A 27562-nucleotide genomic window follows, 5' to 3' on the forward strand; every position below is an offset into this window, starting at 1 on the left:
GCAATTTTTATGAAATTGTCAAAACTGATGCTGTTTACACTTAAGGAATTTCAGATATGAAGATATTAATTACGGTACTTCTTCTCTTTCAGTACATTCTGTAATTAGGCAAAGGAGGAAACTCAGTTTCTCAACACCACAATATGTACAGGCAGCTCCTATGTACAAGAACAAAGATCTGGAAGCCAGCTCAGGAGCTAACCTGCATGCTGGAAGTATGTATGTTTGATTGTAACTTTGGCACAAAATGTTTTCTCGATCAAGTTGGTGCAGAACAGCCTTTGCATTTTAGAGCCATTGCCACTTATTTAACGAGCACTCCTGGGCACTCTAAACTGAAAGAATGGTCATTAGATGTGTGCCTCTGGCCCTATCAGCAATCATGCGCAGCCTCTGATGCAAGCTGAACACAGTGACAGATATGAAGCTTCCCAATGAATTAAGGTTAATGGATATTCCAGCGCACAGGAAAGCAGCTCTGGTGAGGAGTGGCAGGCTGACATTCTAATGCACAATAAAAGGAGACCCACAACAAAGAATGTGCTCACTTTATGCATTCAAATGAATGCATTCGTTTATTACAAGCTGAATCCCAAATTTCAGCTTGGAGTTCATGAATTGTCTTACACATCGCAAAAAAAAAAAAAAATTAAAAAAATGGAAAAGTTAATAAAGGATTTCAGAGGACAATTGAAAGAAAGGGAAGTTGATGAGGCAAATATATAGGGTTATAGTTGGCAGAGATGACAGAAACCATCCATACCAGCAACTTGATATGCACAAAAGGTGGGTTGATGCCAAGTGAAAGAGTGGTTGCCCTGGGTGTGGCTGCCATGGAGTTTGTGTTCTAAAGAGGATGTTGTGGTTTGGATTTGTGACCACAACAACGCTGACAACACAAAGGTGTTTTGGCTACTGCTGTGGAGCGCTTTCTTTCTCCACTCTGTCCCCCACAGCAAATAGGCAAAGGATGAGCACAAAGCCAGGTGCAGCCAACCCAAACTGGTTATATTCCATGCCTTGCTCAACAAGAAAAAACAAGGGAAGGGCATTTTGGGGGATGCAGTCAGTATCATTAGCTGCAGACTGGCACCACATCAGTCTTCTTTTGGGAGTGGTGAATGATTGTATTTGTAGAATTTTTAATTTTCCTCTACTCCATTCCTTAAGTGTTTCTCTCAAATCATAAGCCTTACTTTTGCTTTTCCTAATCTCCTCCCTGTACTACTGGCTTGAAAAATAAGAAGGCAGCTGTGGTACTTAGCATCTGGCAGAACCAACTAAAGAGAGGAAGAAATAGAAATATTCAGAAAAAAAGGATGCAGGATCCGTCTACCCTTTCTACTTTGTTTATTTTAATATGTTAGAAATACATGAAAAAAATGCATGCATGGACAGGAATACTGGCTGCAAAACCGTATTTTTCAGCTTAAACAATTAAATAGAAAGGCAAGAAACTGCTAATGCCTCTCAATACTACGACTGCAGTCTTGTGACTTTGATAAGAATTATGACTCACCTGCCCACCAAACAGTCTGCAACTCACTAAAATGGCACAGCAGCACAAAAGCAATTTTCCTAACAGCTTTCCTCAGAACACAGATTCATTTTCTTCCTGTAGAATCAGGCTCTGTACAAGTGTATTAAATTACAGACAGACAAAGAAGGGATATTAGGTAGTTATGTGCACTGGTCTCCCTTGATTTATAGTCAAAGGAAAGGATCTCCTCCAGAGGACAATTTAAAGTACTTATAGTTCTGCTCTGACTCTCACTCTGAAAAAGCCCTTTTCCTTCTGTCTCCACTGATGATAGTGGCAACCAAAGTGTCCTAGTTTGGAGGACAGGTGTCTGCTCAGAAAGGCAGGAGAGGAGCCTCTCTTTGAAAATGGAGAATGTAAACCCCCTCCCTCCAAATTATTATAATTTTGAAATCAAACAGCTCTCAGGCAAAGATATGGGAATTAGGAATAACAGTTCTTTACTAGGGAAATTAAAAAAAAAATGCAATACTACAAAGAAACAGACCCCAAGCCCTGACAAAGTCAGAGTACAACCTGAGTACCCAGAGTACAACCCATCAGGCAGGGCGTTGATAGCAGTTTGATTAAATGGTGGCTGTAGTAATTTGGTAGTGACAGATGTGATTCAGTTGAAGCAGTGGTCCTGTAGAAGGTGTAGTTTCCTTCCGGAGGTCCAGTGGTGATGTGGAGAAATCCAGCTTCCCTCTGGAGTCCAGTGGAGAAGGGGCTACTTTAGCATCCCAAAACCTCTGTTTTACCTTATTAAGAAATGTTGGGCCCTTCCCCCTGGCTGGAGCAACTTCCAATGGGATGAAGTAACTTAATCAGTCACACAGTGGGACTCAATGGGCCACTAGCAGAAGATACCTCCCTGGAGGTAGGATGGGTTGTGAAAAGATAAAGAACCTGCCTGGTTTCAATGGATGGCCCATTAGCAGGACATCTCCCACGGAGATAAGCATCACCACCCCCACCCTCAACAGATGGTGATAGAATAGATCTTTTATCACACCCTGTATTGTAACCCAAGACACAAAGCAAGACATTCTCCTAGCTTGCTGGCTATGTGAAATGTCTAATCTTGGATGAGTATATGAACTTCCTCTCCAGAGTCACCACTGGCAAAGAGAGATGACAGTTTGCATTTAAGAAGCTCATATTCCTGTAGAATAATTTTGAGACTTATGAGATTTTGCTCTCACTTCCTTATTTATAGCTATATTTGCCATATTGTTTCTCTTGTCATCTCCTCTTCTGAACTTATCCCTGATAAACTGCACTATGAGGTCAAAGTTCATACTGGGCAACCATTTGGTACATTTCCCTAGGAATAGATCTGGGGGAAAGGAGTGGGAGTGTTTCCAATAATGTGGAAGGCAGGTCAAGGAGCACATGAAGCTGAAATATTTAGACTGAAAGTTTTAGATTTTGGATTTTGATCTGTGTTTATTAAATATGGTCAATGTGCCCAGCCTTGCAGCAGAGCTAAAGAGCAGACACTTGTAGACAAGGGTCTGTATCCAGAAGCTGCACATTTGTTGCAGTCAGTTAGGTGTGCATCAATGTCTAGACAGAGAGGATCACTATTATGTACCAGTTATTTGACTGCACTATGTGTGAGAAACATTTCTTGGCATACTGTGTCTGGTTCATTTTTTCTACCATTCTATGGTATGCCTCCATGGTAAGAAGTATGTATTGGACACACTTCCTAGTGTGAACACTCATAAGGACTGACAGCTGGTTAATATGACATCTGTAAATCTTTTCAAGAACTGTGCAACCTTGAAGTTTCTAGGTTTATTTTAGCACTTGATCTATAGACCTACCAATAAGGTGAAGCTGTGTTCAGGAAGAATTCCATACTGTTCAACAAGTTTTTCTCTCTTCACACTGGGGAGGTCAGGAAGTCTCTCACGAATCCAGTCAATATTTATCACTTGCTGATGGTTCATATTAGCTGGCAAAGATTTTGCATCATACAGAATCAATGGGGGAAGGTTTGGCTCTGGCATGAACCTAGTAAAAATGAAGAAAAACTCCTTTACAATTATTTTCACTCAGAAGGAAAACAAGGAATAAATTTTATATCACAAGTTTATACTTCCCGGAAAGTTGTATCACCCTTTTAACTAAACAAAATATCAAAAATTAATGACTTGGTTTATCACTGGAAAGCAAAAAGAGATCAGGCCCCAAACTTGCAAAGTCTCTACTTTTTTTTTCTTTAGGAATTTCCCAACAATCGTTAAAGAGTTCATAATACATAATTCAAACATTTCTGCTCCAAAACTAATAATAAAAAGTCCCAATATCAACAGTAAAAGATATGAAAACAGCCCAGTCTTTTTGGCATCTAGCATGAATTATAGACTTGGACAAAAAGGGGAGTGGGTTGGTAGAAAAGAACTTGGATTGACAGCCAGCTGCTAGGAGTGATCTGGGCAGGTGGTAACCTTTTCCACCAAAACTGCAAAAATCTTGATAAAATCTCACCATGTGCTAAAAGCAAAGTTTCTGTCCTCAGCAGGGTGCTATCACAGAACAAAAGGCACCCTTTAAAGAGAAAGCCAATTCAAATGTCTCAAATAGTTGTGATTGAAGCAGAAACTTCACTCTTACATGATCAAATGAGGGGTTCAAAACCACACAATAAAGGGCATTGGGCTATAATGATTTCTATTTAAAATCTGCCTAAACATAGATTTTAACATTAATGTATCATGCACAGCACTAAGTTACAAAAAAACCCTAAAAACCATGGTTTACAGTTCAATACTGTTCATAATCCTAGTACTAGTAATAATCTTCATGGTGTTTTTTTAAAATATTTTAGACTTACCAGTTTTGTCTAGGTTTTAATGAATCTTCTTTTGCATTTTTCAAGTTAGTATTTTAAAATAAGCCTCATGCCTGCCCATACTATAGGAAGCAATTCACAAAGTGATCACTGCTGCATTTCTACAAAAATATAATCTAAAAAGTAGATTTAAATTCAAAGTTTTTGGGATATTTTCAAAATGGTTGCTCTGCTGTAGCAAGATCAGTGGTAGAATATAAGATCTAACAGGAACACAGAGCTGACAAAGCTAAGAGGCTCTTGAAGTTCTCCTGCAGAACTGCAAGTTTCCTGCTGGAAAGGGAACTCTGGGAGTAACAGGAAGTTCTCTGGGATGCTGTCTTAGGTTGCAATACAGGATGTGACCAAAAGTACGTATTCTATCACCATCTGTTGAAACCAGATGGGGCAGTGATCCTTATATCCTTATCTCTGCTAAAGGGTCATCTGTTAAAACCAGGTGGGGCAGTGTTCTTTAACTTTTCCTCGACCCATCCGTCCTCCAGGAAGATATCAGCTGTTAACGGGCCACCGAGTTCCACTGCAAGATTGATAAAATTACATCATCCCACTGGGAGATGCTCCACCCCAGGGGAGGAGCCAAACCTCTCCTACCTAGATAAAAACTGAGATTTGGAACACCAAAGCAGCCTTTTTCCCCACTGGATTCCAGAGGAAAACCGGACCTTTCCACATCATCACTGGACCTATGGAGGAAAACTGTACCCTTCTACAGGACCACTGCTTCAACTGAATCACATCTGTCACTCCAGGAGGACTGCAGTCACTATTTAATTGGACTGCTACCAACACCCTGACTGATGGGGTATCAGGTTGTATTCTGACTCTGTCAGTGTTTTGGGTTTGTTGTTTGTAATACTGTATTTCTATTTCAATTTTCCAATTTGCCTAAGAATCCCTCAATTTCAAAATTATAATAATTTGGAGGGAGAGGATTTACATTCTCCATTTCAAAGAGAGCCTCCTGCCTTTCTTAGCAGACACCTGTCTTTCAAAACAGGACAGAAACAAAGCCAGGGAACTACTGGGAAGATTGGCACTATGATGACCCTAAGCAGCTAATGCTGCCTTGCAGTATTGCCTCAGAACTTGTTCCCAGCAGCAGCACTTTCCAACAGGACTCATGCCTTGTCCCTCAGCCCTACAGCTAAATCCTTCCTGGGTGACTTTATGGTTCAGTGATTGTCATCTCGCACTTATGGAAGGCAAACTACTTAGCAAGGCAGCACCTTCATTATGTCTGCAAAGAACTTCAAGGTAGAAATCTGCCCATGAAACGCTGATATATTTCAATATCAGCTAGGATTTTCAAAAGTGTTTGTCATCTATGATCACAGAATCTAAGCATGGAGAGGCAGGGCCAGGTAGCTGAAAATCGCTACCCTCTGTATTTACTTAAAGCAGGTACAATGCTGAACTCAGAATATTCTGATGTTTTTTGTCAGGCATTCTTAAGAACACAGGAATTTCACGACTATAAGGTGAACCCTTTTGACTAAAATTTTGGTCCTAACCCGGAAGTGTGCCTTATAGTCCAGTGCACTTTATATAATGTACAATGTGTGAAATTTGCAAACCCGGAAGTGCGAGGTGCGAGTTGCGAGCTGAGTCGGGAACCGCGGGAGCCGCGGCTGCAGGGCAGGGGGACGCCGGGACGCGGCGTGGCTGCCAGCCGGGGGGAATGGGTGAGAAGCGGTGCCACCGCCGCCGGCTGCAGGTAAGTGGCGAGAAGCGGCGAGAAGCACCACCACCACGGGGAAGCGGTGAGAAGCGCCGCCGCGGGGAAGTGGCAACAAGCGGCACAGCCGCAGGGAAGCGGGGAGAAGCGGGGAGAAGCGTCTCCTCCGCATCTGCGGGAAAACAGTGAGAAGCAGCGAGAAGTGTTGCCGCCGCATCCACGGGAAAGTGGTGAGAAGCGCCACCGCCACTGGAAAGCGGGGAGAAGTGGCAAGAAGTGCCGCCGCCACGGGAAAGCGGCGAGAAGTGCCGCCGCTGCGGGAAAGTGGCGCGAAGCAGGGAGAAGCGCTGCCACTGCGGGAAAGCGGCAAGAAGCGTCGCCAGCGCTGCCATGGGAAAGCTGCAAGAAGCAGCGAGAAGCGGCGAGAAGCGCCGCCGCCGCCAGCCAGGGGGAAGCTGGGATGCAGCACAGCCGCGCGGTGAGAGCCGGGAGCTGTGAGCCGTGCCAGCCGGCACTGGGGGTGGGCGGGAGTGCCAGGGCCCGCTGCACAGGGAGGGGGCCTGGGGCTGCGTTTAAAGGCTACACCGATTTTTGAAAAATGTTTGCAAATTGAGCACCTGCCAGTAATTCGTTACTTTGTTGCGTGCCATGCGGCTCCTCGCTGCAAAAAAAAAGTGAGCCTTATAATCCAATGCGCCTTACATTATCTACAAAGTTGCAAAATTTGCCGACTCCCGGGGGGTACGCCTTATAGTCTGGTGCGCCTTATGGTACACTTATACTGGCCATACAGTAAACCTTCCACCTTCCCACTTTGAGCTGAAGTACTTCCAGCCTAGTCTTTGGGATTCGTCCAGGGGTTTTATCAGAAATGAGACACAAATCCAGATCCAAATTGATCAGACTAGCAATGATTGTGATAAGTCTCTGCCCCTTCCAGTGGAAGGTAAACTTCCAACACATACTCATTGTACTGACTAACTTTACATCCTTATTACAGTAAATTCACGAATACAAGCCGCACGGAGTATAAGCCGCATATCCGGTGTGTTGGCAACATTGATGTCTTTGTCAATAAATAAGCTGCACCTGGAATATTAGCCGCACTTTAGTTCGCCGCGAACCTTCACAAAGTCGTCATTTAGTAACACAATCGCGGGATCGCCGGGGCTTACTGGCTTACTGCTGACCTCGGAAACATTGTTTCCAAGTGAAAAAAGACACACCCTTTATTTACAAGCTGAAAAAGACAGGAACAATAGTGTGGTCATTTTGCGAGCACTCCCAACGGATCTGCGTTGCCTTTAAACAGCCGCTCAGCCGCGCGGGCAGGCAGCTGAGCTCCGAGCAGAGCCACATCTCCGTGTTGGCACAGGAGCGGTCGTTCTACCCCTCGCAGTCCCGTGGGGCAAGCGGCCGCTCCACCCCTCGCAGCCCCGTGGGGCAAGCGGTCGCTCTAGCCCTCTCCCTGCGAGCCAAGTGGCCGTTCTACCCCTCTCCCTGCGGGCTGAGCGGCTCCCCCAGCCCTCTCCCTGCGAGCCGATTGCCTGCTTCATCCCTCTCCCTGCGGGGCGAGAGGCTCCCCCAGCCCTCTCCCTGCGAGCCCAGCTAGCCCCGCAGCCGCACAAGACTGAAAACACTTTACAAAGTACAGAGAAATATCACACACTTTTATCGAACTGCCGAGGAAACTCACCGAGGTAACTCACCCCGATAACAACCCCCGCCCCTCAGTAACGCCACCATCCACAGGCAGGCAATAAGCTGTTCTCTGATTGGTTCATCGTCGGAACAACGGGAAATCATGGATTTCAAACTGTTTTGGCTCGGGACTGGACTGGTATGATACTAGGTAAGGGCAGATATCACATTTTTGTTCATAAATTAGCCGCACCCAAATATTAGCCGCACTTCCGGGTTTCCACCAAAATTTTTGTCTAATTGCTGCGGCTTGTATTTGTGAAATTACTGTACATTGGCTACACTTCAGAAATTTAATAAATTCTCAGTTCATGAAATGTTAAGTCTATTAAAGAAATACCGATAATCCTGTTTTCCTTCTTTGTCTCTCATTGGTACTGTGCATCTGAAATAAAAACAAAACAAGATGTGGTAAGAGATACACCACAGAATTAGTTTTATTGCAAAACCAAAACCCAAATCCTCTTTCTCATGAAGATTAGGAGAGTCTCTTATTACCACTTCAAAGAACAAGTGCATGTAAGAGGGCAGTCATTTTCACAGACGCTGCTTGATGCAGCACACAAACTGTTGTGAAAAGGCCTCAGGTTTAAATTACAGTAATTTCACGACCATAAGGCGCACCGGACTATAAGGCACACCCCCAGGGAGTCGGCAAAATTCGCAACTTTGTAGATCATATAAGGCGCACCGGACTACAGGACTCACTTTTTTCTTGCAGCGAGGCTCCGCCCCCAGCTCCCCCCGCACAGTTGCTGGCCGAGGTCCCACCTCAACCCCGTAGCCATGGGCCCCCGGGCCCGCCTGTACCCAGCAGGAGCGGTGCCTCGGGCCCCCAGGCCCGCCTGTACCCGGCGGGGTCGGGGCATGCGTGCCGCTGATTCGTGGCGCCTCTCCGGGACTGGGCTATGGCCGCTGCCCCTCCGTGCCCCCTCCATGGGGCCAGGGGGTGCCTCTGGAGGGGCGGCTCCACCTGCACGGGGCCAGGGAGTGCCTCTGGAGGGGCGGCTCCGCCTCCACAGGGCCGGGTTGTGCCTCTGGAGGGGCCGTCCTGCCTGCACGGGGTTGGAGGGTGCCTCTGGAGGGGCGGCTCCACCTGCACGGGGCCGGGGAGTGCCTCTGGAGGGGTGGCTCCGCCTGCACGGGGCTGGGGCGTGCCTCTGGAGGGGCGGCGCCGCCTGCAGGGGGCCGGGGCGTGCCTCTGGAGGGGCGGCTCCGCCTGCATGGGGCTGGGGTGTGCCTCTGGAGGGGCCGTCCCACCTCCACAGGGCCGGGGGGTGCCTGTGAAGGGGCCGTCCCGCCTCCATGGGTCCGGGGCGTGCCCGCCACTGCTCCGCCCCGCCTCCACCTGGCAGCCATGGCCCTGCCGGCTCCCCCCGCGGCTCGCAGCTCTCATTTCTGGGTAGGCAAATTTTTTGAACTTTGTCCCTCAGATAAGGTGGACTGGACTATAAGGTGTACTTCCAGGTTCCGGGGAAAATTTTAGTCAAAAGGGTGTGCCTTATAGTCGTGAAATTACTGTACTCTCTAAAGGAGACTATACTTGTGAACATTAGCTTTAGAAGACAGAAGTTGATCAACACTGTATTACGGCTCCTGATCATGTCACTAGGTATATGTGGGCACTCTAAAGTAGCTATTTCTATGTTACTCCAAAACAAAAACTTACCCAAGCTTGGAATCAAAAGCTCTTGTTTCATTCGAAATTGTACCTCCATTTCCAAGTTCTTCAATTTGCCTCTGTATTTCATAGTCTGACAGTAATAAAAGAAACAGAGTAAGCTTGTTAGACTACACTTGATTAGTGCACTCCACTATTTCATTTCTCATTGCTACGGTATAACGGAAGACTTAGTTGTTTTAAACTTAATGAAATCAATAGCAGTACTTATGGGCAGAATTATCAGTCGCTGTCTCTCTCTCCAGCACTGTTTCTTTCTTTGTGTGTTTTTCTTCTCTGCTTTCATTTCCTTTAAATAGAAACCATTTTCTCCTAGGCACTGAAGTCAAGTCATACATTCATGGTGACCTTGCAGTCACCCAGTTCAGTTTTCTTTTGGAGGTGTAACAATAATTTTTTTTTTCCTTCATACCCAAGCTGCATCTGAACTTCACACACACCACATACCACTCAGTGGAAAGCAATCACCTCCACTGGAGGACACAAAACCACTGCTACCATTGTACTGCTATTTTAGTACTTGCAGGCGCTGAACCACCTGCTTCATTCTTGCAGAGAGAGGTTTTACTGCAAAAAACCTGCAGACTAACATGCTTGGTCTTCCCAGAGTATCCCATACTAAGATTTATTCTGTCAGGGAGCAGCAAGAGTGGGACTGCTCCATAAAGAGGGATAAGCCAGGAATGAAGGGTGACCAAAGCCCAGGCCATGCCCTCATGGTCTGATGCAGTCCCACTAGTCTGAAGAGCATGAGAAGTGGCAGGTGCTACCTAACAGAGTCCTCTGTTGAAGCGAGGGGATGAGCTGAGTTCCTCTCCCATTCAGGGAGCTCAGGGAGAAGCAGAAGGAGCTAAGTCCTGGGAAAAAGACTACAGAACAGGTCCAAGGTCTTTCAGGAGACAGGACAGCAAACTGGTACACCTGTGACACAGCCACCCAGGCAAGGTCTGAAGGCCCCAGCCTGAGCCTAAATGGGACTCCTATACCCACAGGCAAGGGACATAGAAGAGATACCCAGATGAAGCTTGTCAGAGCTTTTAAGGCCAATTACTGCACTCAGGGGCCTGATACATTTAATCTCAGACTACACAAAATACCTACAATGCCCTTGTAATGAAGCAATCACTGTTTACCTACTGCTTTTGCCAGAAATCGTATGCTATTGATATTCTTCACTTCAGTCCTCACTCCATAAGGCTCTCCAGGGTGATGTACAGAAACATTGGCATCCACTCTCAGCTGACCCTCTGTAAAAGGAAAATTTATTAACAGAACAGTCTGCCCTGTACACTAGAGTTGAAAACCTTGGCATGCATTAATAAACTGCACGTTACGTGTAGAACTTTAATAGCAGACTTCTCTATGTTCAGAAAGGACTAACAACCATTTCATCATAGCTTTCTGTTTGTGATTCCATCTCAAGGTATTGCCTTGAATCATTTAAAATAGTTTTAAATTATTGGTCATAATTCCTCTCAGAAAACTGCATGGTGCAGTGCAGCATTGATCCTCTAAACCATACAGTGAAAAGAGCTTCTGATTCACAGCACTTAAATAAAGGGCAGAATTAGACAAGCAAAGTGGTGGATTGTGAGCTTCCATTCCTCTCAAAGCAGCACAAAAATATCTTTTGGAATTACAGTTTGATGGATATATACTATCTTAGCATGAAACACAAAAATGTAAAGTTATGTTGAGCAGAGTTACTATGGAGTTCTTGGAAATTTACAGCTTAAGGACAAAATGTGAGAAGCAGTGGATTTTTTTTATAATTTTTTCCTCTCCTTCAGGAAATTTCAATCTTACCTCCTAAAATGTCCCTGGGTGTCAAAAGCTGTACAAAATTTTATATAAAAGTATCATGCACTCTCAGTCCAAAATGGACTGATGTCCTTAAAAATTTTTTAATGACTCAACCACAAGGAAATCATAATCTAAGTACATTAATTTCATGACTATAAGGCGCACCCTTTTGACTAACATTTTCCCCCGAACCCAGAAGCGCGCCTTATAGTCCGGTGTGCCTTATCTGATGTGCAAAGTTCGGAAATTTGGGAACCCGGAAGTGAGAGCTGCGAGCTTAGCCGGGACCTGCGGGAGCTGCGGCCATGCGGGGGAAGTCGGGAACCGCAGGAGCCGCGGCTGCTGGGCGGGGGAAACCAGGAACCGGAGTGGTCGCCGGCCAGGGAGAAGCGAGGGGAAGCAGCGCAGCCGAGGGGAAGCGCCAAGAAGCACCGTGGGAAAGCGCCGAGAAGCGGCAAGAAAGCGCCATGGGAAAGCGCCGCGAGAAAGAGTCGAAAAGCAGCGAGAAAGCGCCGCAGGAAAACGCCGTGAGAAAGCGTTGAAAAGCAGCGAGAAAGCGCCGCAGGAAAGCGCCGAGAAGCGGTGAGAAAGCGCCACGGGAAAGCGCCTAGAAGCGGTGAGAAAGTGCCGAGGGAAAGCGCCGAGGGAAAGCGCTGAAAAGCGGCGAGAAAGCGTTGCGGGGAAGCATCAAGAAGTGGCGAGAAAGTGCCACGAGAAAGCACTGAGAAGTGGCGACAAAGCCCCGAAAAGCAGCGAGAATGCGTTGCGAGGAAGCACCAAGAAGCGGCGAGAAAGCACCGCGAGAAAGCGCCGAGAAGCGGCAAGAAAGCGTCGTGAGAAAGCTCCAAGAAGTGGCGAGAAAGCGCCGTGGGAAAGCGCCGCTGGAAAGCGCTGAAAAGCAGAGAGAAAGCGTTGCGGGGAAACGCCGATAACAGCGCCGCAGTGCCGGCGGCAGCCGCCGCCTTGGCCCCGTAAACAGCGCCACTGGCCCCGTAAGCGGCGCTGGCTGCATCTGCTGCTGTGGCTCAGTAAACAGTGCCACTGGCCCCATAAGCAGCGCTGGCTGCGTCCACCGCTGTGGCTCCATAAACAGCGTCACCGGCCCTGTAAGCAGCGCCAGTGGCCCCGTAAGCAGCACTGGCTGCAGCCGCCGCCTCAGCCCCATAAACAGTGCCACTGGCCCCGTAAGCAGCGCCGGTCGCAGCCGCCGCCTCAGCTCCGTAAACAGCGCCACCGGCCCCATAAGCAGTGCTGGTTGCAGCCGCCGCCTTGGCCCCGTAAACAGTGCCACTGGCCCCATAAACATCGCCGGTCGCAGCCACCGCCTTGGCCCCATAAACAGCGCCACTAGCCCCGTAAGCAGCGCCGGCCGCCTCCGCCGCCTCGGTCCCGTAAACAGCGACGCCAGCCCCGTAAGTGACACCGCAGCTGCCCCAAATGCAGTGCCGGCCGCCGCCGCTCCAGCCCCATAGACAGCGTGGCCGGCCCCTGCCACGGCCATGGCCCCAAGCCGCTCCGAACCACCACCACCCCGAGCCCCGCCTCAGCAGCCGGCGCCGGGGACGGGTGGGAGTGCCGGGCCCTGCGCACGGGGAGTGCGCTTGGGACTGCGTTTAAAGGCTACACCAATCTGTTAAAACGTTTCCAATTTGAGCACCTGCCAGTAAACTCCACGATTGCAGGATTCCGTTACTAATTCGTTACTTTGTTGTGTGCGGCACGGATCTTCGCAGCAAAAAAAAAGGTGCGCCTTATAGTCTGGTGCACCCTATCTGATCTACAAAGTTGCAAAATGTGCCGGTTCCTGGAAGGTGCGCCTTATAGTCCGGTGCGCCTTATGGTCGTGAAATTACTGTACTGTCCCTCTAAAGACATCTCTTCTGGGAAGAAAAGGCTTGCCACAGTTATCAGGTGCTGAGAATACACAAACAGGAGAGGTTATACTACATCCTGGAATGTTAAGAAACATTATTTTCCCCATATTACACAGTGAACATCTATAGCCTTTCCCTGTGTTTTTTAAAATTTCTTATTTTAATTACAGACAAAAAGAAACAAATGACTACTGATTGGATGCATGATAATATTATAGATTATAAATGAGAGTGCAAAATGGCCCAGAGCTGAAACTGCGAAGACACTACATCTTCAGGACCCATTCTGATCAACAGATTTAAATTGACTGGGGAGGCCTTAGTACAATTTGTAAAAACAGGCTGGATGACAGCACGCTAATTTCCTCTGTCTTCACAGAGCCTTGGCAGATATGCAAATGAGACAAAGATGCTGGAATGACCCAACATCTCTTTCAAGGGAAGTGTTTTGCATATGCTCCCTCTTTGGGGTGAAACTTGTACTTGCTCCAAATGAGAAGTAGTTTTGTCCTGCCCTTGCTTCATTTGACATGTAACTTGTTTATACGTGGATGTAGGTGTCAGTTTGATCAGACAATGAATTTAACCAGGCATAAGTAAAAGACCCAGGCTGTGAAAGTTCCTAAAAGAAAAAAATAGAAACAAACAAAAAAGGGCTTTTTTTCTTTAAGCCCAGCTTACTTTTCTTTTGCTTTACAATAAAAGGATCTTTTCATCTGTTTGTTGTTAACGAAATAACATCTGATAAAACTGGGCACATGTCTTCACTAACGCTAAAGCCCCTAAAACCTTCACTTAGAAAGAAAAAAAAAAAAATTCAAATACTTTTATAGCTAACTATCCTGGAAGAAAAATCCAATATTGGGATTCTCATATAAAGTCAGAAATCTCCCTGCAATAAAAGATATCACCATGTAATTTCAATAGCAATCTTAGGGCCAAATTCAGTAGTGAAAAATGATTGTATATGTGCATGCTCATGAAGGCCCTTGAAGAAACATCCAAACTGGCTGCTTAATACTGACAACCGTGCTTTATTTGACAGGTGGGACACTTGTGTGAGAAAAGATTCAGAGAAATAGATAATGTCTAACTATTATTACTTCCCGCTACATTAAATTAAAGTTGCATCAGTAGCCAACATTTATTGGATCCCATTTATTGTGTGATGCATGGACCACTCTGACTCAGTTTTCCAGGAGATACCCACTTGTATAATGGATTGAATTTGTAGCCAGACAGTGAGGTCAACTGCAACATGTAAAAATATAGCTTACACTGTGAACTTTAATAAGCAGCTGCTAATTGTGGATATGTGTGGAGGGGATAAATGCCTGAAATCACTTCTAAATTCTTAAGCAGATGTCTGCTATATACTACCTGTAATCATAGGCTGGTTATAAATTTTGGCAACATTAAGACTGAGGAAAAACAGCATGACCTGAATCTTACAGTTAGGAGGCTGAATGCAGGCTACGTTTCTGCACATCACCGATTGTGAAAATTGGGGCCTTAAAATTACAAAAAGAGCTCGTGCCAGAAGCAACGTTTCCTGCAAAAGAAAGTGGCCTCAGAAAGACAGGTAATCTTGGCTAAAATTAACCCCAGCAATCATTTCTGTACATGCTGTTGTTTACTCCATCTCATCCATGACCAGCACAAGTTTACTGCCTATATCAATTTTATGACCAGCTGAGACCTGACACTTAGAAGATGATCCATGCTCCCACTACTTTATCCCTTTGTCCCTTCCATACTCCATAATTAATCCTTGCTACACATCTTCTGTGCTGCAGTGCTGTGGCAAGCAAGATAGAGAGAGATGAGGAGAAGCATCGCAAAAGCCCTGGGGATGTTTCTTCCTGCCTAGCATTGTCCTGTAAATTATTACGTGAGGAAATGTAACATCTAGCATAGCAAAAGGTCTGCAGACAAAGACAGGTCTATAAGCATGGTAGACATTAGGACAGACTGAGGATTGTAAAAACAACAGCTAGAAAGGTCTATGCATTATAAGCAATCACAGAGCAAAATAACCAAAAGCTGCAAAACTCCTGCAAATGCAGAGAATTACTGGTGACAAGGGAATGTGCATTTCTCCCTTCAGTACCTGCCATGACTGCCTGGCTGCTCCCAAGCGTTTGCAGAATGAGCTGAAGCTCTCTGACTGCTGCAGCTGCTTCTTCCCCACAGCACATATCAGGCTCCATGACAAGCTCCATGAGACCGACTCCTGTATGGGAAAGAGACAGGAGATTTTCAACAATAGCTTTTGATCTTGGCATACGGGAATGCAAATGGCTAACACATGAAAGAACTTAGGTTTCTTTAAAAATAATAATAAAAATACATAAACTCTCATTTGTTATTTAGTAACTGTCACAATGGATCTAGCTGCAGACAAAAAGCTATTAAAAAAAACCTTTTCCTGCTGTTTTTTTAAAGTAACAGACAAACTGCAGACAACCCTCTACCCTTTGATGACATGTAGATCAGAAGGACCTATTCCTCTTTTGCCTTTCTCTAGAAGGACTCTCATTTAAAGCCAACTGGATTACAGATGCAAATTTATTAATCTTAAACTAATTTTGGAGCAGGTAGAGCTGCAAACAGATGTAATCTAACTTTTAGCTTTAGGACTTAGCTTTCAAGGAGCAGCCACAGCCCTCAGCATCAACGGACATCAGAGTATAGTAATTTCACGACTACAAGGTGCACCTTAAAGCCTAAAATTTTGATCAAAACCCGGAAGTGCGCCTTATAATCCAGTGCGCCTTATATATGGAAGAAGTTCAGAAATTTGCCGATAACCCAGAAGTGCAAGCCGTGAGCCGAGCAGCGAGCCGAGCCACGTGGGGCTGCGCAGTTCGGTGGGGCTTGTGTGGCCCCGTACGATTCCATTACATATTGGTTACTCTGTTGTGCGCGGATCCTCGCTGCAAAAAAAAAAAGTGCACCTTATAATCCAGTGCGCCTTCTCTATGGAAAAAGATTGGAAATTTGCCGACACCCGGAAGTGCGCCTTATAATCCGGTGCGCCTTATAGTCGTGAAATTACTGTACTTCATCCCAGTTAGGCTAGGCCAGCCAGGCTGCTGCCCATGCGTTGCTGCCGATATTGTCCACTCCTTTGGATCACTCCATTTACAATTTCCAAGTTAGAAGAGAAAACCTACATTTCTTCAAAGCTAATAATTCAAAGAAATGTCTGATTCATGCACCAACAGACTCCAACAGCTGCTCTTTCTATACACAAACTTGATTCACTAGACCTGTTATATTTTACTTTTTTTAGTAACACATCCAGTGCTAAGCTTAAATAGCTGAGCGAGTCTATGTGACTAACACAGTTTTGAGCAAACTGGAGCCAAGGAATTTCTAACTTGTTACTGCCAATTGCCATCAACCAACAGCAAATGGGAAAGGTTTACTGGCCGTTAAAGAAATCAAGTATTCATCTGTTTCAAGTGTAATAGTAATTTTCATTAATTATTTTTTCAAGGAAAGAGCCATAAAGTTGTTTTTCATTTTTTGCCTGTTTCCTGTCATCTATTTACCTTTAAAGACCCATCCTAACCCAAAAGGAGGAGAAAAATAGGAAAATAATCCAAGCCTACCAGCCCTATTCAAGTCCACAAGGGTTTGGCTCCTTGCGTCATCATGGAGACTTTTTCCACTGTCTTGCTCCAACTGAATTTGTTTAATCCTCACAGTTTTGGTCACCATCTGGCTCATCTTGTTGTCTATGCAGAGACTGTATGACAGACTTCCATTCACTGCAATAGGAACTCTTTGTTGAGTGATTTGATAGCCAGCCTGTCAACAAAATTAGCTTTATATGCAACTGAAACATTCACTTTTCAGAAAGCAGACGAAGTGCAAATATAATTGACTAAGAACAAAATTGAAAATGCAACATCTTTCATAGTGACCTATACAAGTGGAGAGAATACATGCACATGTAAATTCAAAAAGTTACTCTGCTTAGATGGAAAGGAAGCAAGCTGGAAGATGAGTCTGGAATTCAACATAATGCTAAGAAGCTGTAAGTTTGGAAAAAACAGGAGGACTCCTCAATATAGACAAAATACAACACCATACTAATGCTGAAATAAGCAATAATCAGCTGCACAATCTCTTGCCAAGAATGACAGACATCTCTGATACCGCCCTGGGGCAGGAAATGGACTGGAGGAGGTTCCTCCACACCTGTGGTCCATAATCATATTACATCTTGTTTGAAACCAGTAACTGTACATCCATCCCCAAGCTGGGACTATCACTCATCCTCCTAACAGGCTACGTATCCCCCTCAGTTCCAAATTGTACTCATTATAAGGGAGGAGAGAGAAGGTGGAGGAGTGGAAATCAAGAAAATGAGAAAAACTCTATTTCAATAATGTAGCAATTTAAATAAGACACTGAAACCCCACATAAGGCTAACCCCACCTCATGCCTGTGACTCCATTCAAAGGGGAAATTGCTGGCCAAAACAGTGGCTGCCAGTGACAAGGTATTGGAATAACTGCAGTGACATAAAAATAGAGAAGTGAATCAATTAAGGTGAGGTGGGAATCAATGAGTGAATCAATCAGCTGAGGTGGGGCACTCTTTGCTTCCTCCTTCCTCATCTGCCTATGGCACTAGAGGTTAAAATTTTTTTGTAGTCTGTCAGACACAAATTATTTGGGAGGAGTATTTGCATATTTTGCAGGGACAACAAGTTTACTCTAAAATGTAGAGATGGTGAAATCCAGGGCACTGGAATGGAGAACAATGGACTGGTCCTGTCAACACCCCAATTTAATATATGCAGTGAAGTGCATGACCTCCTAGACATAATCACCGTAAGAAAAATAAAATTACTCTCTGCAGACTATACTAATTTCATCTCCTAAAAGTTTTCATTAACATGTTTTTTTTAAGCCTGAAATATTGAGTGACAACAAATAATATGAATCCCATTTCCTATCCAAAGCCCCGTTTTCAGAAGTAACAATAATCCCATTGTCAAACGACCCTAAGAGCAGGATTTATCTGTTTTATTCAGCTCATTAGCCTAAACTCTGTATCTTATTAGAGGGTTCCTGACTAGACTGTTCACTATGAAATGCAGGTCAGGCAGTTTATGGTCAGTGCTTAAACTGTAGAAGTCAGACAGTAAAAAGCCAGAATTACATGTTTCAAGCTAATAAAATGTGTCAGCATTTCACTGACCAAATCTCCATGTTAATGTGACCAGAGGATCCTGTAACTCATGTTTGCAGAGTCCTACAGTTTTCTTCCACCTCAACTGCTCTCTTGGACACATGGAAGTGGATTCTCACCCAAACAACATTCACCCATATAGCAGACTGATAGCAGCAGACATCACAAGAATATGAGAGTGATTTCAGTTTATCAAAGTAAACACAAAAGGTAAATTGTCAACAAATTGTATGTGATGTTTTTGATGTTTCTTCACGATGTGTAAAGGAATTTTGAAAGTCACAGTTGTTTCCCTCTACTTCACCTTTTTCCCTTCAAGTCTTGAAATGGGCTTTAAGATAGCTCTACTTGATAAAAAAAAGTATTGGCAATTCAAACTGCTAAGTTTGCTTTTCACATTCCCAGCAGGTCACTGCACAGTTCCCAATAAAAGGGTCGCTTAATGGCTAACAAGTATTTGCAAAGTTATCCCCACAAACCAAATCAAAATTATAGCAACTTCACAGAAAACCCACAAGTTCCCAACCTAGAATAAAAACCAGAAATCTCTTCAGAGATACAGGTCTCCAGTGGACAACTATAATATAAAGTAACTTCACGACTATAAGGTGCACCCTTTTGACTAAAATTTTGGCCCGAACCCGGAAGTGCGCCTTATAGTCCAGTGCACCAGATCCAGATATACGGACAAAGATTGGAAATTTGCCAACCTGGAAGTGTGAGCCACGAGCCGCAGGGGGAGCCGGCAGGGCCACAGTTGCCAGATGGAGGGGGGGCCGTGGGGTCGTGGTTGCCAGGTGCAGGCGAGCCCGGGGACCCGCGGCGTCGCTTCTGCCAGGTACAGGCGGGCCCAGGGGCCCGTGGCTGCCAGGTGCAGGCAAGCCCAGGGGCCCATGGCACTGCTTCTGCTGGGTACAGGCGGGCCCGGGGGCCTGTGGCTGCTGGGTGCAGGCAAGCACAGGGGCCCGCAGCGCTGCTTCTGCCGGGTATAGGTGGGCCTGCAGCACCGCAGCTGCAGGGTACAGGCGGGCCCGTGGCGCCGCAGCTGCCGGGTGCAGGGGGGCCCGGGGGCCCATGGCTGCCGGGTGCAGGCGAGCCCGGGGGCCCATGGCACCGCGGCTGCTGGGTGCAGGCGAGCCTGTGGTGCTGCTGCTGTCAGGTTGAGGCGGGGCCTTGGCCAGCAACCGCGCGGGGGGAAACCGGCAGCGGATCCTCGCTGCAAAAAAAAAGTGCGCCTTATAGTCCAGTGCGCCTTATATATTGGCAAAAGTTCAGAAATCTGCCGACACCTGGAAGTGCGCCTTATAATCTGGTGTGCCTTATAGTTGTGAAATTACTGCAATTATCTTTTTAAGGTGGGAAGCAACCGTATTTGAAAAGGGTTTGTGTAACTTTAAAATATTTTCAATGCCTGAACAAGAGTGGGAAAGAAAGTAATTTGGTTATAAATAACAGCATCTCTACTCAGATGAATCTCCTCAGATTCATCTGGGATCTGAGGTCTTCCACTCTGTTTCTCTGTATGTCTGAGACTCCTCACTTAAAGGAAAGATAAGGTAACATGCCTGATCTTTCCCAATAAATAAACCCACACATTTTATTTTAATGTCATCAAATCTTCACCCCAATACCACAGAAACTAAAAATAGCTTCCTCCCTTTGACAGATTAGTGTTAAACTGAACATTCAGTACAAACAAGCTCACACAAAAATAAGTTAGAAAGGTTTAATGTCATTAGAAATTAAAAAAAGGCTCAAACACTGCTGTATCTTGCAAGGACAGAAGTCAGGTTCTTAAACTACTTCAATATTTCTACACCCATATGAAATGCAGCAAAACACAATGACTTCCAGTGATACCTTCTACACAATATGAAATCTACCAACAAATGACACTGTAAAGACTCAATTTCTCGGCTGTTTTGGTTTTTTATTTATTGGAACCATGACTGGGAAAGTTTTGGAGGGACATTAAATATTTTTAGGTCCCTAAGCACACACAAAAAAGACATTACTGTGTTTATTCCACTGGAGCCTGTGTTAGTTATACATTCACTTTAAATGAAGGACTTTTATCAGATTGATTTTACCCTAAGAGAAAATTAGTACAAAACACTAGGAATGGACAACTTAAGAGACAAAGCTGCTCCAGCTCCAATCCAATTACATTAGGCTACTGGAATTGTGCAGTTAAGTAAGGAGTCAGCAATCAGAATAATTATATCCAATCAGTGGGCACCACGGTACAGTCGCCTATTCCATCAGGGCACAGTGCAGCATCCTGTTGGGATGAGCAGAGCACTGACTGAAAACAGAAAAGGCATCTCTGCACTCCTCCCCTACTGCCATCTGTACTCCAGACTTGTCCTTCCTACAGCCCAGGAGGGACCAGCCATACCACATACTTACAGGCAGATCTGCATAAAAGTAGTGTTTTCTGTCAAACAAGGACTTCTTGTTTATGTGGCAGTTGAGAGCCAGGCCTGTCATCACTGCTGCTTCTACACATCTCCTATTAAGAACCTAAGGAAACATGACACATGGTTTTGCTCAGACACTCAGTATGTTACAAATATGTCTCCTACACACTGCCTTATAAGGAGCATATATTCAGTTTCACTTGCCTTCAGTCACCATTAGATCTCTTTCTTTGCGTGGGTAGTTCTTATTCATCATTAAAGTTGTGGAAGTTATAAATCTGCAAAGCTTTAAGATGAAAAAACAAGCTATTCAGTCATTTTGTCATACCACATGTGGAGGTGTGCACTCATCTGGCTTACCACTTTTGCAAACATTCAATGTTTTTGAATCTTTGAGGGTACAGGAGACAAATCACAGCACATGATAACTGACTTGTAACCACCTGTTAGCTCATAGTAGGAATTTGAAACACAGGGGATTTGCATTAGGGACTTCAATGCCATACAGTACAACACTTCAGAACACCTGTAACCACAGAACCACAGTGAATTTATGAGTATCTGCAATTACCATAGATTTTAATGCTGTGCTTAGCCAGGATGAAATGCTGCACACATTGCTAAAACAGAACTCAAAAGACAGCAGTTGATCCCATGGCTTAAAGTACAGTAAATTCACGAATACAAGCCGCACTGAGTATAAGCCGCATCTCTGGGTGTTGGCAAATATTTCGGTTTTTGTCCATAGATAAGCCGCACCCGAATATAAGCCGTTCTGTCGTTCGCAGCGAGGACCCGCGTGCAATTAGTAACAGAACCGTGGGAGGGCGGGGTTTACTGGCTGAGCTAAGGCTGTGCAGGCTCGGCCCGCTAGGGGCCGCTGACGGGGCCAGGTGGCCCAGCCTGGTGCTGCTGCTCGGGGCCGGCCGCCGCTGCCACTGGGCTTGGTCACCCCGGGTCGGCGCTGCCCCGCGGTGGCAGGCAGGGATGGAGCTTCCCCCACTCCTACGGCAGCGGCAGCGGGCGGGGACGGAGCTTTCCCGCGCCCGTGGTGCCGGCGGCGGGCGCGGACAAAGCACCCCGCCTCCTCCCCGGGCCGCGGCAATGGCTGTGTGGGGCTCCCGTCGGCTCCCCGAGACGCGGCAATGGCGGCGTGCGCTTCCACCCGCCTCCCCGGGCCACAGCAATGTCTGCGCGGGGCTCCCGTCCGCTCCCCGAGACGCGGCAATGGCGATGCGCACTCTCCCCCCCCTCCCCGGGCCGCGGCAATGGCTGCGCAGGGCTCCCGTCGGCTCCCGGAGCTGCGGCAACAGCGGTGTCCCCCCCCGTCGGCTCCCCGGGCCGCGGCAATGGCGGCGCGCCCCACCCCCGTCCTCCCTGGGCTGCAGCAACGGCGGCACCCCCCCCGTCGGCTCCCCGGGCCGCGGCAATGGTGGCGCCCCCCGCCCCCCCCCCGTCGGCTCCCTGGGCCGCGGCAATGGCGGCGCCCCCCCCCCCCCCCCTCCCCTGGGCTGCGGCAGAGGAGGGAAGAAGAGAGCTCTCCCGCCTCTCTCCCCACCCCCCGTACTGCCTGCAGGAAGCCAGGGCAACACGGTAACACTGTAACAATTGCGAAATGCCGGCTTTTACTGGCAGGTGCTTGGCTCGGCACTCTGGTTGGCACGTCTGGGGTTGTAAATGTCAGAAAATTATTCACATATTAGCCGCCCCCGACTATTAGACGCACTTCCGGGTTTCCACCAAAATTTTTGTCAAATTGCTGCGGCTTGTATTCGTGAAATTACTGTATATACATTTCCAGCATCCAAGAAACCCATTTGATTAAGGTTTTTGCAGAATGCCATGTGATTCAGCAAGATCTTCACAAAGAAATAAAGGAGTTAAATGCAGCTTTCCACCATAGACTTATCATTCTCACCACTACACCCTTCCATTTCCTCAGCAGGGTAAAAATCCAGAAAAGGAAGAAAATTTTACTCCAAAAACTACTGACAAATGATGGGCTTTTTCAGATGTGCTCTCATTAATTTAACAGTTCATTTAACTAACATCAAATGGATGAGACTGAAAAGGAAAAAATACTGAATTTGTCTTACAGCATTTTGAAATGGGAACAGAACTTCATCCGTCTTGTTCTGCACTGCACAACTGCCAAGAAGTCTATTTCCAGCAGGACCATTAAAGGAGCATATTATGTAAAAGAATGTACATTACTTCATCTGCACTGACCAGAACATAAAAGGCTTAAATAATGTTTTCTTCCATGTTTCTGACAGTATTTACTTTTTATATTCTCCAGCCTGATTTCTGAAAACATATTAAGCAGCTGTACATTTCCCATTACCCCACATCTTCAGCCAGAAAACAAATCTCTTTATTTTACTCATTCAGCTTTAAAAACTCAAAAGAGTAAGAGAGGATATGGATAACTCTTCAAGTAACAAAAACTTTAAAACTGCTTATACAGAAAAGAAATTAAATATTTAAGACATTTAACAAGGGAACTTTCAGATCTTTAGTGTAGCTATATACAGCTAACTAGAACACATAATCTGTTCAGGCGTATTTTACTTATTAAAAAATTTAAGAGATACATAAAGCAAATTCTAGACAAGAAAAAAGGAAGAACAATCTCTTTGAAATACTGATCCACAGCAAAATGCACACTATTTGTCCTGAGTTGAATCTAAAGAAAATTGGTAACTACAAAATATTATTTTAGGAGTATAACTGCAGTTCATTATATAGTAGATGGTCCTGTTTTCAATAATTAAATGCTTCCAGAGAGAACAGACAGTTTTTTTTACTGTTTAGGGAATTCTATAACAGTAGTAGTCAAACAGTTCAATGTTTAAAATATCTTCATATTTCTAAATACATAGGCAAATTTCCTCTTACTAACAATCCTGCTCATCCAGTCAGTCCTTTAAAAACTGGCCACCAGAAACCCATTAAGCCTCCATAAGGACTGGCAGACTCAAAACACTGCTTCAAAGCAGTGAACCAGTATCTTGCTACAATTCCTGACAGTGGATGGGTTGTGACTGACTGTAATCAGCAAACAAGTCAAAACCCAGCTCCCAAGTCACAATTAGTGAAAGCTTCATAGCACCTCATTGCTCTTGAATTTTTCTTCAAACAGGATAATGTGTATCTTACTCATTGTCCTAAGGGATAACACTGTTTTGAGGTGAAAGAAACAATCCCCACATATATATTACTTAAACCTGAGAGTGTACTTTGCTTTACTGCTGATGAAATATTTTGGCGGCTCTGGGGAAAAACTAGCATAAAAACATGAAGTATTGATTATTTTTTATGTAGTATTACTAAGATTTAGCTAACTCTGATGTGTATGTGTCCCCAGTGCAGTGGATCGTAGTAGCCATATCATTCTATACGTACCATTACTCATTCAACTTCCCACACTATTCCTTCACTGATCTCAGTGGTGAGAGAAGGCCTTGCAAAGCAGATCTTTCCTGCTATGGCACACTGAGATGACTACCGTGCCAATCTGCTTCCTCTGCTCTGTGTGCCTTTAAAAAAAGACAACTCAAGCCCAACCAGAGGACCTTCTTCTTCAAAAATCAAAACTTATCTAATATTGCTTCATGTTTGAGGTGACTTTTCCTACACACTGCCATGACCAAGGCTGTAAGCACCAAGCAGAATTTTTTAAGCAAATTACTACCTTTCCTTTAAACAAGTCTTGCTCTTCAAATAATCTGCAGTGATAAACATCAATTCAGTATGTGAAACTTCCCATACTAATGACCTAGAGTAAAGTCCTCCAGTTTGTTCTGCAGTAAGCTGTTATTTAGTTGACAGCTTTGACTAGCACCAAAGATTTAAATTACTGGCTTGAACTGACAAGCTGCCAGTCTGCTGTTAGCAAAGTGAAAGCAAGCTGTGTAGTTCCGGCAGTAGCTATGGACAAAACACAATAGTCTATAACGACTTCTTCAATATTTCTGCTCTTCTAAATCAGACGCACCCCTCCAGTATTTGAAGAAAATCCTAGACAGCTATACAAAAGGAAATGTAAATTGTTTGTATTGGAAACTTACAAAAAACCTTAAAAATGGCATCACAACACCAGCACCATTTCCCTTGTAGCTGCGGTCTCCTGCTACAGCACCACAGTAACTGAGCACTAAAGGAATGGAAGAATAGTCCAACCAAGATCTCTCTTTTTCTGCTACTTGTCTATTCTTTATATCTATACTACAAAGTGGAAAGGCTCCTTTTAAAAACTTTTATTTGTAAGTTCAGTTTAGTCAAGACCTTAGTTTTAAATACAATATTCAATAGCTATTCAAAACTATACACAATACCTTCAACAGCAAAAAATTCCAACCAAAAACCAATCTTCTAACAGCTTTTTACTTAACAACAGGTTTAGTCCTTATAGTAATATATTAAAGAAAGTTGGCACCCCCTTTACATAAAGATATATGTTCCCATATTTAGTAAACTGCCATGTTCAGATTTTAAAGACGGCAGGTATGCAACTTCTTGTTTTGTTAATAAGTTTTATGTAGGATAATTGGGGGGGAAAAAAGAAGAAATATCTAAATAACTCTAAAAGGAAAAAGCTCATTTTTGCTACCTTTTACGAAAAAACAAAACAAAACAAACCTCTGCAATAATATTTGCACTCAGGAAGTCTATCTTACAGAAGAAAATATTACTAAAATATTACTAAAAGCAGTAAAATCAAAACAATTCCCCAGAAATTTGTGAAGTTTTTGATTCTAGGTTACACATTTTAATAAAGTAAATTTAATATTCACTGGCTTTCTTAAGACCCTCAGTCCTACTTACAATCATGAAAAAATCAGCATTAATCAGATTAACTACAGGACTCTTTATCTAAGAAACACTCGATTTTAGCTCCTTTTCATTCAAACTCTCTGAAAGAAGGAAGTAGTACAATGTACTCAGCCAGCTCTCTGTACACCAGACACTAATCTAATCACATTTTCAAGTACTCCTCTTTCATCTCCCTCTGATTTGCTTCTACTATTGGATATACTCAGTCTTACTATTCTAGCTGTGTTAAAAGTATCAAATTAGTGCAGTATATGGTTCCTTGAAATGCAATCGTAAGTTAAACATCAAAATAGAAAACTCTTATATGTACTTAGTCGTGGTGTAATTGTGGCTGTTCAGTCTAATACTATAGATGAGTAATTATTGCTCTGCATCATTCTGCCTTGGCATCCTCCCACACACAGAGAAAGGACCAACTGGAGCTATGCATTTACAGAATGTACATACAATAAATCAAGAGCTAATAATTTCCCAAATTTATTTCCATTAGTTATGATCAGACTCCATCCCCCAAAGCACACAGTAAAAATTTAAAAAACAAGACAACTTCAGTGCTGTCATTTGTTAGGTGTTCAGAGAACCCTTGTTCCAAAACCGGAGGTCTCAAATTTCAGGGAAAAATTTTAAAGCTTCAGTTTAGTGTCCTCCGCACTTAGTCCAGTATCTACTTCACAGTTTGCTTCCCTGGTATAAGCATTATGTTCTTATCTCTAAGGAAAGGGGCAAGACAGAAGGGGAAGAAGCACTAGACATTTCAAACTGAGATCTTAGCTTTACTGAAAGAGATTCTAGTTTAAGATAACAAAGTGGCAACTCAGAAACTGAAACAGCAAAGATTATGAGGGGCATTAAACATACTTAATGTACTTTGTAACTTTACCTTTCCATAGCCTGGTACCAAAGCTATACATTGTTATACAAAACATATTATTGCTAACCTTGTCTAGTGGCAAAGTTGGCTTGAGATGATGCAGCACATGTACAGTAATTTCACGACCACAAGGCGCACCGTACTATAAGGCGCACCCCTGGGAGTTGGCAAAATTTGCAACTTCGTAGATCATATAAGGCGCACCGGACTATAGGGTGCACTTTTTTTTTGCAGCAAGGCTCCGCCCCCAGCTCCCCCTGCGCGGTTGCTGGTTGAGGCCCCACCTCAACCTGGCAGCCATGGGTCCCCAGGTCCGCCTGAATGCGGCAGGGGCGGTGTCACGGGCCACCGGGCCTGCCTGGACCCAGCAGCCATGGGCCCCTGGGCCCGCCCGGACCCAACAGGGGTGGTGTCGTGGGCCCCCGGGCCCGCCCCCACCCAGTAGCCATGGGCCTCTGGGACTGCCTCCACCCGGCTCCCCCCACGGCTCACATTTCCGGGGTGGTAAATGTTGCAACTTTGTACATCATATAAGGCGCACTGGACTATAAGGCGCACTTCCGTGTTCAGGGGAAATTTTTAGTCAAAAGGGTGCGCCTTATAGTCGTGAAATTACTGCAATACAGTCATATGTAAAAACCAGGCAATTCTGCCATCAAGAAGTACCCATCTCCCAAACACACTACTTAAGGTGTACTCAACAGTGTAAGAGAGCACGTTTTCTCAAATCTGAAGAGCTAGGCTGAAAGTTGGTATCACAAGGCTCAGGATGGAGGAAGCATCTTCCAGTGTCAGTGATGACCAGAAAAATGCAGCAGCAGCAGGGAGAAATGCTGACCCCTGGGAGCAAGAAAAATGGAAGGAAACACCAGATACAAAGATATTTCAATAATGACAGACTTTAAGGTTTCTCAGCCCAACAGGAGTTGCTAGAAGGAACACAGAAGAAAAAATCCATTCAGACCACTGTGTGGGCAAAGTGCTCAATGGTCTCAATAGACTAAATTTGTTTCTGGGAAGCAGCCAATCCAGGTCATATTCTGATCCCATTGGCAGCATCTAAATTATGTGGTGTTCCCATAAGGAAGTCCAGGACCTGTCTAACATC

At 44.9% G+C, this 27562-nt stretch overlaps 1 protein-coding gene across 3 annotated transcripts in view; it reads right to left on the reverse strand.

The window, feature by feature from the left end:
* The window catches only part of GATB (glutamyl-tRNA amidotransferase subunit B), a 57177-nt gene that overhangs the window by 17067 nt on the left and 12548 nt on the right, over positions 1-27562 (reverse strand). For 2 of the 3 annotated variants that reach the window (XM_033086953.2, XM_033086952.2), the window contains exons 3-9: positions 20737-20850; positions 16737-16935; positions 15230-15352; positions 10576-10689; positions 9431-9515; positions 8102-8146; positions 3352-3541 (exon numbers count right to left, since the gene is read on the reverse strand). In XM_033086953.2, the coding sequence (XP_032942844.1) occupies positions 3352-3541; positions 8102-8146; positions 9431-9515; positions 10576-10689; positions 15230-15352; positions 16737-16935; positions 20737-20850 (870 nt within the window). Of the gene's footprint in view, positions 1-3351; positions 3542-8101; positions 8147-9430; positions 9516-10575; positions 10690-15229; positions 15353-16736; positions 16936-20736; positions 20851-20951; positions 21034-27562 lie in introns of all 3 variants that reach the window. The other variant, XM_033086954.2, reaches the window with a different exon arrangement.

Source organism: Catharus ustulatus, unplaced genomic scaffold (assembly GCF_009819885.2).
Source record: "Catharus ustulatus isolate bCatUst1 unplaced genomic scaffold, bCatUst1.pri.v2 scaffold_84_arrow_ctg1, whole genome shotgun sequence".
Classification (NCBI taxonomy): domain Eukaryota; kingdom Metazoa; phylum Chordata; class Aves; order Passeriformes; family Turdidae; genus Catharus; species Catharus ustulatus.